Genomic DNA, 12,182 nt, shown 5'->3' on the forward strand with positions numbered 1-12,182 from the left:
TGGTGGCAGTATACAGTAAAATGTAAAACACACACCAATTATGTGTAGCGGTCATTGAAGTGTTTTGGTCTTAATCCTTATTTAATGATGTTACATTCACCCCAGGCTTTAAAACAACCAGACTGTGGGGTGAATGGTAACATTTCACTCCTCGTCTTTGTGACGAGATTATACCGTTTTTTGTGTTAAAGAGGTAACAGCTAAACAATTTAATAGCATACATATGTTTGCATCCCATTTGGAGCACACTGGCTTAAAAGGGCCACAGACAGAAAAATGTTACAACTGAACCCACTGTGACAATGCTCTTCTACTATTTTGGAGATGAACGTATACATTGAAGTGTATGTTCTGTGTTTTTCATCTCTGTGGGATGAAAACCAATAAAACATATTTAAAAAATATAAAAATGTTAAGTCTCCACTAATGCAGGTTCAGTTTGTATTTTGAAGAATTATCTGGGAATAATCAGTATAGTTTATAACTATTACTATAACCAAAGGCATGTGTTTTGAGTTAAAAGCTGCATAACTTCTTATAAAAGGGATACTTGAAAGCAGCCTTTTCCTACAGTGTCAGGCAGGTGTGCATTTCTACATGCTGTTATTGTTGTTGTTGTTGTTGTTGTTATAGGCTTATATTTAAGCCACTTCATCTCATAATTGTTTGCTGAGGTGGAGCCAGAGGTGAATCAGCTGGATTTTAAACATTAATATATGTCTCTTGGCTCTCTCTGAATGGCCCATTCATTCGGTCCACTCAGGGGAGTCTCTGCTGGGAGGATGCTATTGGGTTTTAACCAACTGAGACACCCAGAGGCGATGTGAGCACAGTGCAGCTCTGCCGTATAAAAGCAGCCAGTCGCAGTTAGACTAACAGAAGACATGCCTGTGCAATGTTACAGAGAGGCTGCCTGTTCTGAGGGCAGAGTTCCACATAGTCTCAGTTACAGAATGAGGAAACAGTTCAGGTGAAGACGTCCTTTTACTTTGGAACAACGCAAGGAGATAAACCATAAACCTGGATTCATTTCTTTGAAGTTGCTTCAGTTATGAGTAATTGTCAAGTTCAACGGGATCCTGATCATCTCCATGGATTTCTTATTTCAGAGGTAGGTTAAATATCTTTCATGTCAAGGACACATGTTGAGGCCTGAGGCTATCACTCCAGGTTTCATTTTTTTTCATTGTGTTGAAATGTTTGTTAAGAAAAAGACTCACATTTTACGATTACGTTTTTACCAGAGTTATTGAAACTGTTGGGAGAACATCCTTTTTACAGTTTCGTAGGAAAGAAATGAAACACCCTCATATCAAATACAAGTGTGATTATTGGAAGGGAGTTAATGCTCTGTTGTCATCATTATCATCATTATGTATTATCATCATTGCTATCATCATATGTATAACAACATAGTAATACATTTTATAGAGCAAAACATGTAAGGAAATAATAAACACCATTTAAGTAAAAACAGAGATTATAATTTAAAAAAATAAAGAAAAAAAATCAATTTGGGTAAAAATAGAGATTAGAATGAAAAATGAAAGAAAAGGGTCCATAAAAATTGTGTTAAATAATGATTAGAATTTAAAAGCCATAACATGTACATTGATAAGTGTGAGTGTGGTCTTTACCTACTCTGTAAAGTGTCCTGAGATAACTTTTGTTATGATTCGACACTATAAATAAAATAAAATTGAATTGAATTGATAAATGTCTTTCACCTATCGTTATACATATGCACAACCGTCATGTGTAAATAAACGTAAATCTTTCTAACAGCTTGAAAGTATGACTTGTTAGTTCTTAGTGACATACAGTATGGTTTTAATGATTTAGAGAAACATTCCTGCTGCTGCTGCTGCTGCTGCTGCTGCTGCTGCTGTTACTGCGTGGAAATAGCACTTTTAAAGGAATGTGTGCAGGAGTTTCACTGTCAATAAAAACTGTCAGAACTTGTTCAGTGTTGCCTCCTATAAAGAGAAAAAAGAGGCAGTCTGCACGAAGAGCTCAGAGAAGGCTGAGGACCCGTGTGCTGTGTTTAAAGTTGAGTCACTTTGCCCCCATGAGTTCTGCTGGCCCATAGAGATGACAGCCAAGAAATACCTTATTTTAACTTATCCCGCAGAGGGGAGCGTGAAAGGGAGAGGGTGTTATAAGTTTCAGCATGCTGACCCTGTCTTGTTGTCCTTTACAGTGTCTTCTCCAGAGGAACCACATCAGGCCCAGAGCCCAGAGGTGATGCTGGCCATGCAGGACTACAACTCCTCCGTCATCATCGGCCCCTTTCCCTTCTCTAACCAGACCCCCACGGTGCAGGAGCCTGGGGTGGAGGCGCATAATGTCACCGGTCTGCCAAAGAATCCCATATTCGCCGGCCTCACCATGACTCTGGGCATCCTGTTCAACGTGGTGGCCCTCATCATACTCGCCAAGGCTTACAACCGCTTCCGGCGGCGATCGAAGGCCACTTTTCTGCTCTTTGCCAGCTCCCTGGTGACAACAGACCTGGCTGGACATGTTATCCCTGGAGCTCTTGTGCTGAGTAGGTACTCAGCAAACACTGGATCCACAGCCAATTCCAGCCCCAGCTTTCGAGGTGATGAGAATCCGGATACGTTTTGTCTGTTTCTGGGAGGTTGCATGGTGTTTTTTGGCCTGTGCCCTCTCTTCCTGGGCTGTGCCATGGCTGCTGAGCGCTGCCTGGGGGTCACCAGGCCTTTGCTGCACGCTCATCTGGTGACCACAGCACGGACAAAGATGGCACTTGCCCTGATCTGGCTACTGGCTTTGTTTGTGGCCGTTCTACCCTTCTTCAGCCTGGGCGCCTACACTTACCAGTACCCGGGGACGTGGTGCTTTATCAGGGTGATGGAGGACACGAGAGCAACAGATCTGGTCTTCGTGATACTGTTCTCTGGACTGGCTTTGAGCTCTTTGGCCTCAGCCTTTGTGTGCAACACCATCAGCGGGCTCACGCTGGTGAGAGCCCGGCTAAAGAAAAGGTCCTGCTCCCAACGCTTCTCAGCCAGGTCCCATGACACTGAGATGGTGGTCCAGCTGGTTGGCATCATGGTCACCTCCTGCATCTGCTGGAGCCCTCTGCTGGTGAGTGTCAGCTAAATAATTAAACAGGCATTTCATCACATCTTAAAAAGGATAAATGTTATGATGTTAATTCTCAAACTGCTTTGACCCTAATAGTATTTAAAGTATATTTAAATGTTTACACCCTCATAAGCATCATATTAGCTATAAAGAGACTGTTGTCAAAGTCTCTGCATGCCTGCTTAAATGCTTGCTCAAGTCAGACAAAGTGATTCATTGATTCATTTAGTGGCACTATGTCCACCATCATGCAGGAGACTAACTCTGCAGCTGATTGGCTGTTAATAACAGAACTAGATTTTTACAGATGAGATTTCATACCAAAGGACAAAGTGATTATCAGATGCAATTGCACTCATACACAGTAACTTGAATCCATGCACATACAGGAAGTTTCATAAAAATACCAACTGACTTATAGCAATCACTTTAGTCTATCAGGAAATTATGTTATGTTAATCCATATAAATGAGCAGTGACATATTTCTGTCCATGACAGTATTAATATTAAGGAGAGTTTGTTGTCTTTCCTAAAATCCATGTCAGCAGCTGCCAAAGAAATGTATGTTAAATACTGCCAAGATATATATATATTGTAACTTAACATAGGCTACTATGATTTGAGTATAGCCTATGTGATTACTGATTTTTTAAGGTCAGAAAAATCTTGTTATTCCATATTGTCTCTCTTGTTACAGCCCTTTATTGGACCTATATGATGTTTATTTTAGCATTTTATACACATCCCCCAAATTTCAGGATCTCCATCCATTAAAATAAAGTAATGTGGCTTTGAACAATGTTAGGTTGACTGTAAGAGTTTGTAATGAATGATAAGGTTTGAGGGGTCAAACAGAAGCTATTGTCGTAGTTCAAGACATGTAAGATGTAAGTTTGAGTTTGTAAGATGGTGCAAGATGAGTCTAATCTCATGTCATTTTTTCTTTTCTTTTAGATATTTGGACTAATGTCAGCCGTGCGGTCCTACAGCGGCTTCCTGGTCGGGGAAAAAGACACTTACAGGAGGCTGATGGTGATGGGTGTCAGGATGGCAACCTGTAACCAGATCCTGGACCCGTGGGTTTACATCCTGCTGCGACGCGCCGTCCTCAGGAAAATCTACCGCATCACCAAAAAACAGGCCAGTTTCAAGGGGAGCACATTCCGCTCTGTCCGCTGGGATGTCAGCTCCTTTCAGAGCTCTGAGAAAAACAGTGTTAATAATAAAATTTAAATGGACTCATAGAGGAAAAAAGGGAACGTGTCAGCTATCACTTTGTAAGGGATGCTCTGTTTCTTGCCAGCGGGATCACCACTGAACACAGCCGTCCATCATCTGGATCCAAGTTCAGTGCCAGAGGAAAGACTTGTCTCTCTTGGCTGCTGGCTGGTTTATGTGTATGAAGTATACTGTATATGTTGGGATCCAAAGTGGTTAAAAAAAATGGAACAACGTGTTTCAGATTTTAAATACAACTGACCAGCTAATAATAAACTTTTGGGTTGTTTGTTGTACAGTATGAGTCAGTGTTATTAAGCCCATATAGGACATTTTCATAGCAGTCTGTCCACCACAAGAGAAGCTGTAAATTATAAAAAGTGTTGTCTTTTGGAGAATATTGTGTTCATGACTGTATCTAGTCTTAAAGTAAACATCTCAACTCAAATGTTTCATTCGTTTTGTTCTCTGACAGTGTAAAAGTCAATGACTTGTATAAATGCTCACATAAGAGAGCTAAAGAAAAGGCTGTGATTTTACCTCAGCTTGAACTTAGATGTGAAAAACACCATGTGTGTGTCCAATGTTGAGCTGGGACATGCATGTGTGTCTGTTGTGTGTTTGTTAATGTGTCTACAGTATTTTCCCTGAGTGTCTGGGGACTGAAGTGAAGCTCTTTTGTTTTCAGAAGTTAACTGAATGTGATATTATTAATAAAAGGGGGTGTGAGCTTTGAATATAAATGGTTATCTTTTAATGTCTCATCTTGTTCTGATTTAGGATTTATGTCATATGTTTACACCTGTGTCATGATCAGGTCATGTTTCTTATGTTCAGCTATATTCTGACTGAGTAATAAGGCAAGGCACTTAGCTTAGCACAAAGACTGGAAATCGCTAACCTGGCTCTGTGTGAATGTAACAGCAATATGCTACCTCATGGGGTTGTCAAGATAAAGAGTAGGGGGATTAGGGATTGGCAGGAATCGATAACATTTTAGTGATACCAATGCTGACATCGATTCTGTAAAAAAAAGTGGGAAAAAAAGTTGGTCTACACAGGTTTTTAGCGTCACTAACACGAAACTGTTTTAGTCTGAACACAGTTTAGATAAAATAAGAGAATGTTTGTACAATATTAATATGCATAGAGTATTAAATTCATAGTCCTGAATTTAAACCCATATTATTTACAAAGATGTTTGAGCACATTACGGTACAGTCTGCACTGTTGTCACCTTTAATTATGAAATGAAGCCGACTGTTTCTTCCTCTCTGCCATGACTTCTCCTAGTTGCAAATATTGCTAAAAGGAATTGATGAGCTCGGAGGCATACAGTCTGATCCCAATTCTGGATCCATTTTGTTACTGGTTCTCAACTGGAGTCGGTCCTCGATTCACATCCCTACGAGAGATGCAGTTATTTTATGTCTTTCAGTATGGGCAATAACTTCAGTTTGGATTTACCAAGAACACTCGGCAGGACCTAATTCTCATGCATTCTATTACTAATTTGTTCAATGCATTGATAATAAGTGCCAACAGGACAATAGTTATTGTTGTGGAAATGGATTTCTTCAAGAAAGATCAACAAACAGGATCAGCGTTTTCTCCGTGGTTTATTTTAGTCTTTTCTTCTGCAGACAAAAATACGTTCACCCCTGCTTCCTCACAAAGCTCAGAGTTTAGCAGAAATGACCCCGAGCCCACTGGTGCTCAGCCTTTTAGAGGATGAAGGAGCCAAGCCTCGGTTGGGTGACGTCTTTAGACCAAATAAAACATGCCTTAGACATTACAATCCCTCTCTGAACTTCTCTCATCACAAGGTCTCTAAAACAGGGTCCACATAGACCAAGGTCTCTAAAACAGGGTCTACATAGACCAAGGTCTCTAAAACAGGGTCTACATAGACCAAGGTCTCTAACACAGGGTCCACATAGACCAAGGTCTCTAAAACAGGGTCCACATAGACCAAGGTCTCTAAAACAGGGTCCACATAGACCAAGGTCTCTAAAACAGGGTCCACATAGGCCAAGGTCTCTAAACCAGGGTCTACATAGACCAAGGTCTCTAAAACAGGGTCTACATAGGCCATAAAAACAGTCATGAGTTATCTGCAAGAAACAGGATGTACAGAAGCACAGATATGCCATTATACCGTCACGAGGCCGTTATATATGTTATCCATATAGCACAAACAAGCTATTTACTAGTCATATGATAAGTTTAAACAGAGGAGACACTGAACTGCGTTTGACCTGATAAAACTATGATTAGGAATTACAAATATTCAAAATTCTCACAACATTATTCAGTGAAATAGAAAAATACATTGAAGTCTCATCTGCATAAGCATGATTATTGGAAACTGAATAACTGGGGTTCAAGTATTGATCTTTGTGGAACTGCACATGCTAACCAGTGTGCGAACTATACTATACATTGCATGGGAGAATAACATAAAGCTAAACCTATATGCTTCTTTTGAATATGTCTTTGCAACAAGTCTTACATATAATAATCAGTTAATGAGCACATTAAACCTGCACACGGTGAACAAAACCAAACATCACAGTATGACAATATGGCCAACTGAAGCAGGGAACAGTATACCCTAATTATGCTGTATTCAACCCTCATTGTCTTTAGGGTTCTGTGGGAACGACATGTTCCGTTGTGACTGTGTGTAAAACCACCCTGTTTAGTAGCAGAAAAGCACCTTATTTCTGGCGCAGCATTTAGAGTAGCCCACTTTACTAACAAACAAACAATAAACTGAATGCCTGTGCTCTTTTTGTCTGTGCCATGTCATTCAGAGCAGAACTTTCTTTTGCAAAAGCTCATTAAAACAACCAAAGGACACCTTGTTGTTTTTGGACTCTTTATTCCAGATTTCCACCACAATACTCCACAGAGCAATATCCTAAAGACAAAGTGATTGAAGTTTTAAAACTTGCACCGCCACACTTCGATGGTGATGATGACAAGAATAGCGCGCATGCTTGTATCTTTATTAGAGTGGATTGGTGATGAATTCATGCATGAATCATACAATCATACATCAATAACAGCCTAATGTTATGCATGATCCATGATGATGAAGTTATAGAAAAATAGAAATGCACTGTAAAAATATAGCATATGCTATAATGTTTTCAGGGCAGCTCATGTCTTCCCCTGCTCCCCTGTAGTTCACACCCTGATGCTCATGTGCTTGGAAGTAATATTGCCAAAAACAGATAGAATTATTCTTGTCTTGCTAGTAAGTCCTAAACCAGTGGATGAAAATGATGTGTGGGATTTGTATGTTACATAATATGAAAACATAAAATGTATTTGCTGATCACCAAAGACACTGTTCCAGCATATGTAAACTGCACTTTGTTGTTCAATTCAATTCAATTCAATTCAATTCAATTCAATTTTATTGACAGTGCCAATTTAAAACAAAAGTTATTTCAGGACCCTAATAGACTTAAGAACAGTTTTATCCAAAAGCTATAACAGTGCTTAACACCGCAAATACCTTTACCTATGATGGTACATGATGCTCAGGGTCTCTGCAATCTACTGTTTTTGGTTTTGTCTCCTTAAGCTGCTATGGTGTGTGTGTGTGTGTGTGTGTGTGTGTGTGTGTGTGTGTGTGTGTGTGTGTGTGTGTGTGTGTGTGTGTGTGTGTGTGTGTGTGTGTGTGTTTGTCTTTATTAAGTTGTGAGGACCAACCCCTGACAAGACACCAACGTTGTGAGGACATTTGTAGTTGTGAGGACATTTTGCCCGGTCCTCACAAAGAAAATGCAGTAATAGCCTCCTTTGACCCTAATGACTCATCTGTGTAAGTTTCAGCAAATGTCCTCAGAGACATAGTAAACCCTGAAATCTGTGTTAAACACAGCTCCCCCTATGGACACACACTGCTACTGCAGGTACAATTTTACTATGACGCTCGACAGGCATATGATTTTCTGATTGGCTGATGCAGGGGATTTTTGTGATTGGCTGTTGGCAGTCTTGTGACAGGGTGTATGTGTGCATGCACATGAACAGGAGTCAGACACAAGAGTATAAGGCTGTTAGGGGATTTAAATGGAATAAGACATCATATATATACATATATATTTTTTTTAAACACATATATATATTTTTTTAAACATATATATATATATATGACTGTATGTGTGTGCATATATATATATATATATATATATATATACATGTATTTAAAAATAAATGACACAAATAGAGGGCTTTAAAAAAATGATTCTAATTTTAAAGTAGTCCATAATCACTGATACAATTAATACTAATAAATAATAATAATAATAATAATAATAATAATAATAATAATAAATCATATTTGATAATTAGAAATAATAACTAATGCTGTAGTCTCTAATGACATGTTAACAACTAATTAACTTTACATCTAATACAGCAGGCACACTGAACTGGCGCATTTAGAGTAAAGCCACATTCACCACTAGTTGCAGCAACTTAACTTATTCATTTAGAGTTTTGGTTGATTTTAATAGTGATTCTTAATATGATGACAACCTGATGCCTTTGATTACCACTTTCAACTGTAGCCACCTTTCCTTTCTTCTCTTCTTACACATATTTTATCTTGCCATTATCTGCTGCTCTTTCACCAACTGTTGCCTGCATCACATCCTTCTCCCTGCTTCTAAACCAGCCTGCCCTCCCTCCCTCCCTGCTTATGAACCATAAACTCACCTGCTCACCATCATCCCCATTAAGATGGCCAGCTCACCCTGCTTTCCCTGAATGTGACCCAGTCTGCCCAACAGGAGCTGCCTTCATCAGCTCTTCTTGCCTGCACTGTCCCATTTTCATGTCCCTCCATATTCCATGTTGTAAATTGTTTTCTTTTCTTCATACAACATATTGTATTTTGCATGTCTCCCTGTTGGGCAAGGGATCACTCCTCTGTTTCTCATCCTTAGGGTTCTTCTATCAAATATGGGCTATTCTTGAAAAACACTTGTAATCCCTAAAATATCAGCCACTTTGCCTGTTTCTCAGTATTTGTACCTTTACCCATCACCTACTTTGTCTACTGCTCGCTAACCTGCTCCCAAGATCTATAAAGCCTAATTTAACTATGAGCCCTGATAGTTGACCTGTCTGTGTGCATTGTCTTTTGTCTGTTTTTAGACCTCAAACAGTGAATCAGCACCAGTGTCTGTTTTAAGAGTTCACAGCCAAGGAGAGCTCTAAAGCTGGGGTAGCTGTTGAGTTTTTTCAAATTAACTCCAAAGTCAGGTTTTCACTTTCAAAGTGAGGTGGCAGATCTAATTTTGAATTACAGTATCATGAACTCAAAGATAAATTATAATTATACATTAAATATAAAATACAATTTTCTCAAATCACAAAAAAACATGATTGTAAGATGTGAATGTGATATAAAACATGTAAAACTCTCAGTTAAAAACAAACAGCATAGATTAAAGAGCAAAGATCTGCAGGGATCTTTCTCTCAACTCAAGCTGAATTCATGCAATATTGTGTGGTCCCTGCAGGGTCAAGTCAGGTCAGACAAGCAGACAGAGCTGTGAGGGTGGGGGAGGGGCGGCACCAGTTTGCACCTGCAGTTCTCTCGGCAGCTAAGCTGCATTCAGGGAAATGGGAATTTTGACCACTTCACTAAAAGCAGGTGATTAAAATTGAATTTGTCAATAGTATCACTGAACTTGCTCTGTTTTGTTTAAAGGAGCATGCTTTTGACTCTTTTAGTGGTTTGAGAAACATTTTCACTCAACTATGGTGGCTCACCACTGTTTAATAGAAAAGCTACACACCAAGAAAACTACAGTCCTTTCTCTTGTTACTTATCTGTTCGTCAGGGATCCATGCATTGTAGCAATCACACAAGCCTTAATGAAACTAATAAAATAATGGTCATAAGCTAGCAAAACCAAGATCAGAGTAAATGAGCAAACAGGGAGGGAGCAGCGAAGAGCTCACTAAGCTACCACTGAAGGCCACAATAGGAAACAGATCCATTCTATGACAACCTCATGATAAAGACAATAACAACCTTATGACAACACGGACCTTACAACTCTCTTCAGCTGCAGCATCAATAACAAAGGGTTGGGGTAGTCATCCTTTTCTGGATATTGACCTCTAACAACTGCTGTTTTTTTTTATAACTCGCCAACACTTTGACCAAGAAAGCTGAAATTACAGTATGTGTATCAGGGCATCAGGATCATCCACTGTCAAACTTTCAGACCTGTGCGACCTTCAGAAGTGTCAAAGGTCACCATTTAGGGTCAAATCAGACATCTTACAACTGCCCTTTTTTAATAACATGCTAACACTTTGGGCTGGAAGGCTGAAATTACAGTATGTTCATCAGACCACCACGGACATGTACGTGCCCATCTCAGGCCCCTGAACCACATTTAACAATTTCAGACCTGCACGACTTTTAGAAGAAGACTCAAAGGGTGTAAAGATGTAAAGGTCTGACAGCTCCAGGTTTTTAAGATTTCAAACAGCCAATTAAGAAAACCGCTGGGATTTGTTTTTCTTTCCCACTGGATTATTATTCAGTGACCTCTGAGGGTCTTCTACTCCGACTTTGGGGTCCGTGGAGTGAAAGGTCACTGAGCAGCAGCCAAAAAGACACTTTATTCAAAACACCATGCAAAAAAAATACAATTTCTTTAATAACTTGCAAACGCTTTGACCAAGAGGGCTGAAACTACATTATGTTCATCAGACCAATATGGGCATACACTGTGAAAAGTTTCACACCTGTGCAACCTTCATAAGTGTCAAAGGTCAACAATCTGTGTGAAATCTGACCTTTAAGCTTATTTTCTTAAATAATTCATAGGTTTTGATAAAGGGACATAAAATTTTAGTATGTTGCATGTCGGATGGCCTCCTATCGGAAACTTCTGGTCCTGTTGCGATTGGACCCCCGTGGAGCTACTTGGCTTTCCAAAGGGCCTACAGAGTTGGGTCTTGGGGGGATTCATTTGCATCTTGTCACAAGTCTACAGGCCAAGTTTCAAGTGATTTGGTCCATCTTTGTGGAGATGGCGGGTGTGGGAATGCAAATGTTCAAAGCCCCGCCTTTCCTTAAGTACACGTCCGATCGGCACTGAACAAACGTGTACGCGTTTGTCCCAGGCCCCCGAACCACATATTACAATTTCAGACCTGCACGACTTTTAGAAAAAGACTTTCTCCAAAATGGCCAGCCAGCTCAGAGGGTGTAAAGATGTAATGGTCTGACAGCTCCTGATTTTTAAGATTTCAAACAGCCAATTAAGAAAACCGCTGGGATTTGGGGTTTTTTCCCACTGGATTATTATTCAGTGACCTCTGAGGGTCTTCTACTCCGACTTTGGGGTCCGTGGAGTCAAAGGTCACTGAGCAGCAGCCAAAAAGACACTTTATCCTTTAAACCATGGGGAAAATACAATTTCTTCAATAACTGACCAAGGCTTTGACCAAGAGGGCTGAAATTACAGTATGTGTATCAGGGCACCAGGATCATACATGGTGCAAACTCTCAGACCTGTGTGACCTTCAGAAGTGTCAAAGCAACACCTAGGGTCATACTGTTCAGCTGTTCTTTATGAATAACACGCCAATGCTTTGGGCTGGAAGGCTATGTTACAGTATCTTCATCAGACCATCAGGGGCATACGCTGTGCAAACTTTCAGACCTGTGCAACCTTCACAGAGGTCACGTTTCCCTGTAAAAAAAAATGGGCAAAAAGCAATGCTCATGTTTCAGACTTCATAGAACATCTATTTTAATAACATTTATTTAATAACCTCCACAAGCTTTGGCCTATCAGGCTGAAAG

At 39.9% G+C, this 12,182-nt stretch overlaps 1 protein-coding gene across 1 annotated transcript; it reads left to right on the forward strand.

The window, feature by feature from the left end:
* The first annotated feature begins 970 nt into the window (after window positions 1-970).
* Window positions 971-5,049, forward strand: LOC310959317 (prostaglandin E2 receptor EP1 subtype-like). Its single transcript, XM_083930620.1, has 3 exons — window positions 971-1,111; window positions 2,201-3,111; window positions 4,067-5,049. Exons 2-3 carry the CDS (start codon window positions 2,245-2,247, stop codon window positions 4,343-4,345), a joined length of 1,146 nt encoding a protein of 381 aa, XP_083786746.1. The 5' UTR covers window positions 971-1,111; window positions 2,201-2,244; the 3' UTR covers window positions 4,346-5,049.
* The last annotated feature ends 7,133 nt before the right edge of the window (window positions 5,050-12,182 follow it).

This window comes from Echiichthys vipera (genome assembly GCF_963691815.1).
Source record: "Echiichthys vipera genome assembly, chromosome: 17".
Classification (NCBI taxonomy): domain Eukaryota; kingdom Metazoa; phylum Chordata; class Actinopteri; order Perciformes; family Trachinidae; genus Echiichthys; species Echiichthys vipera.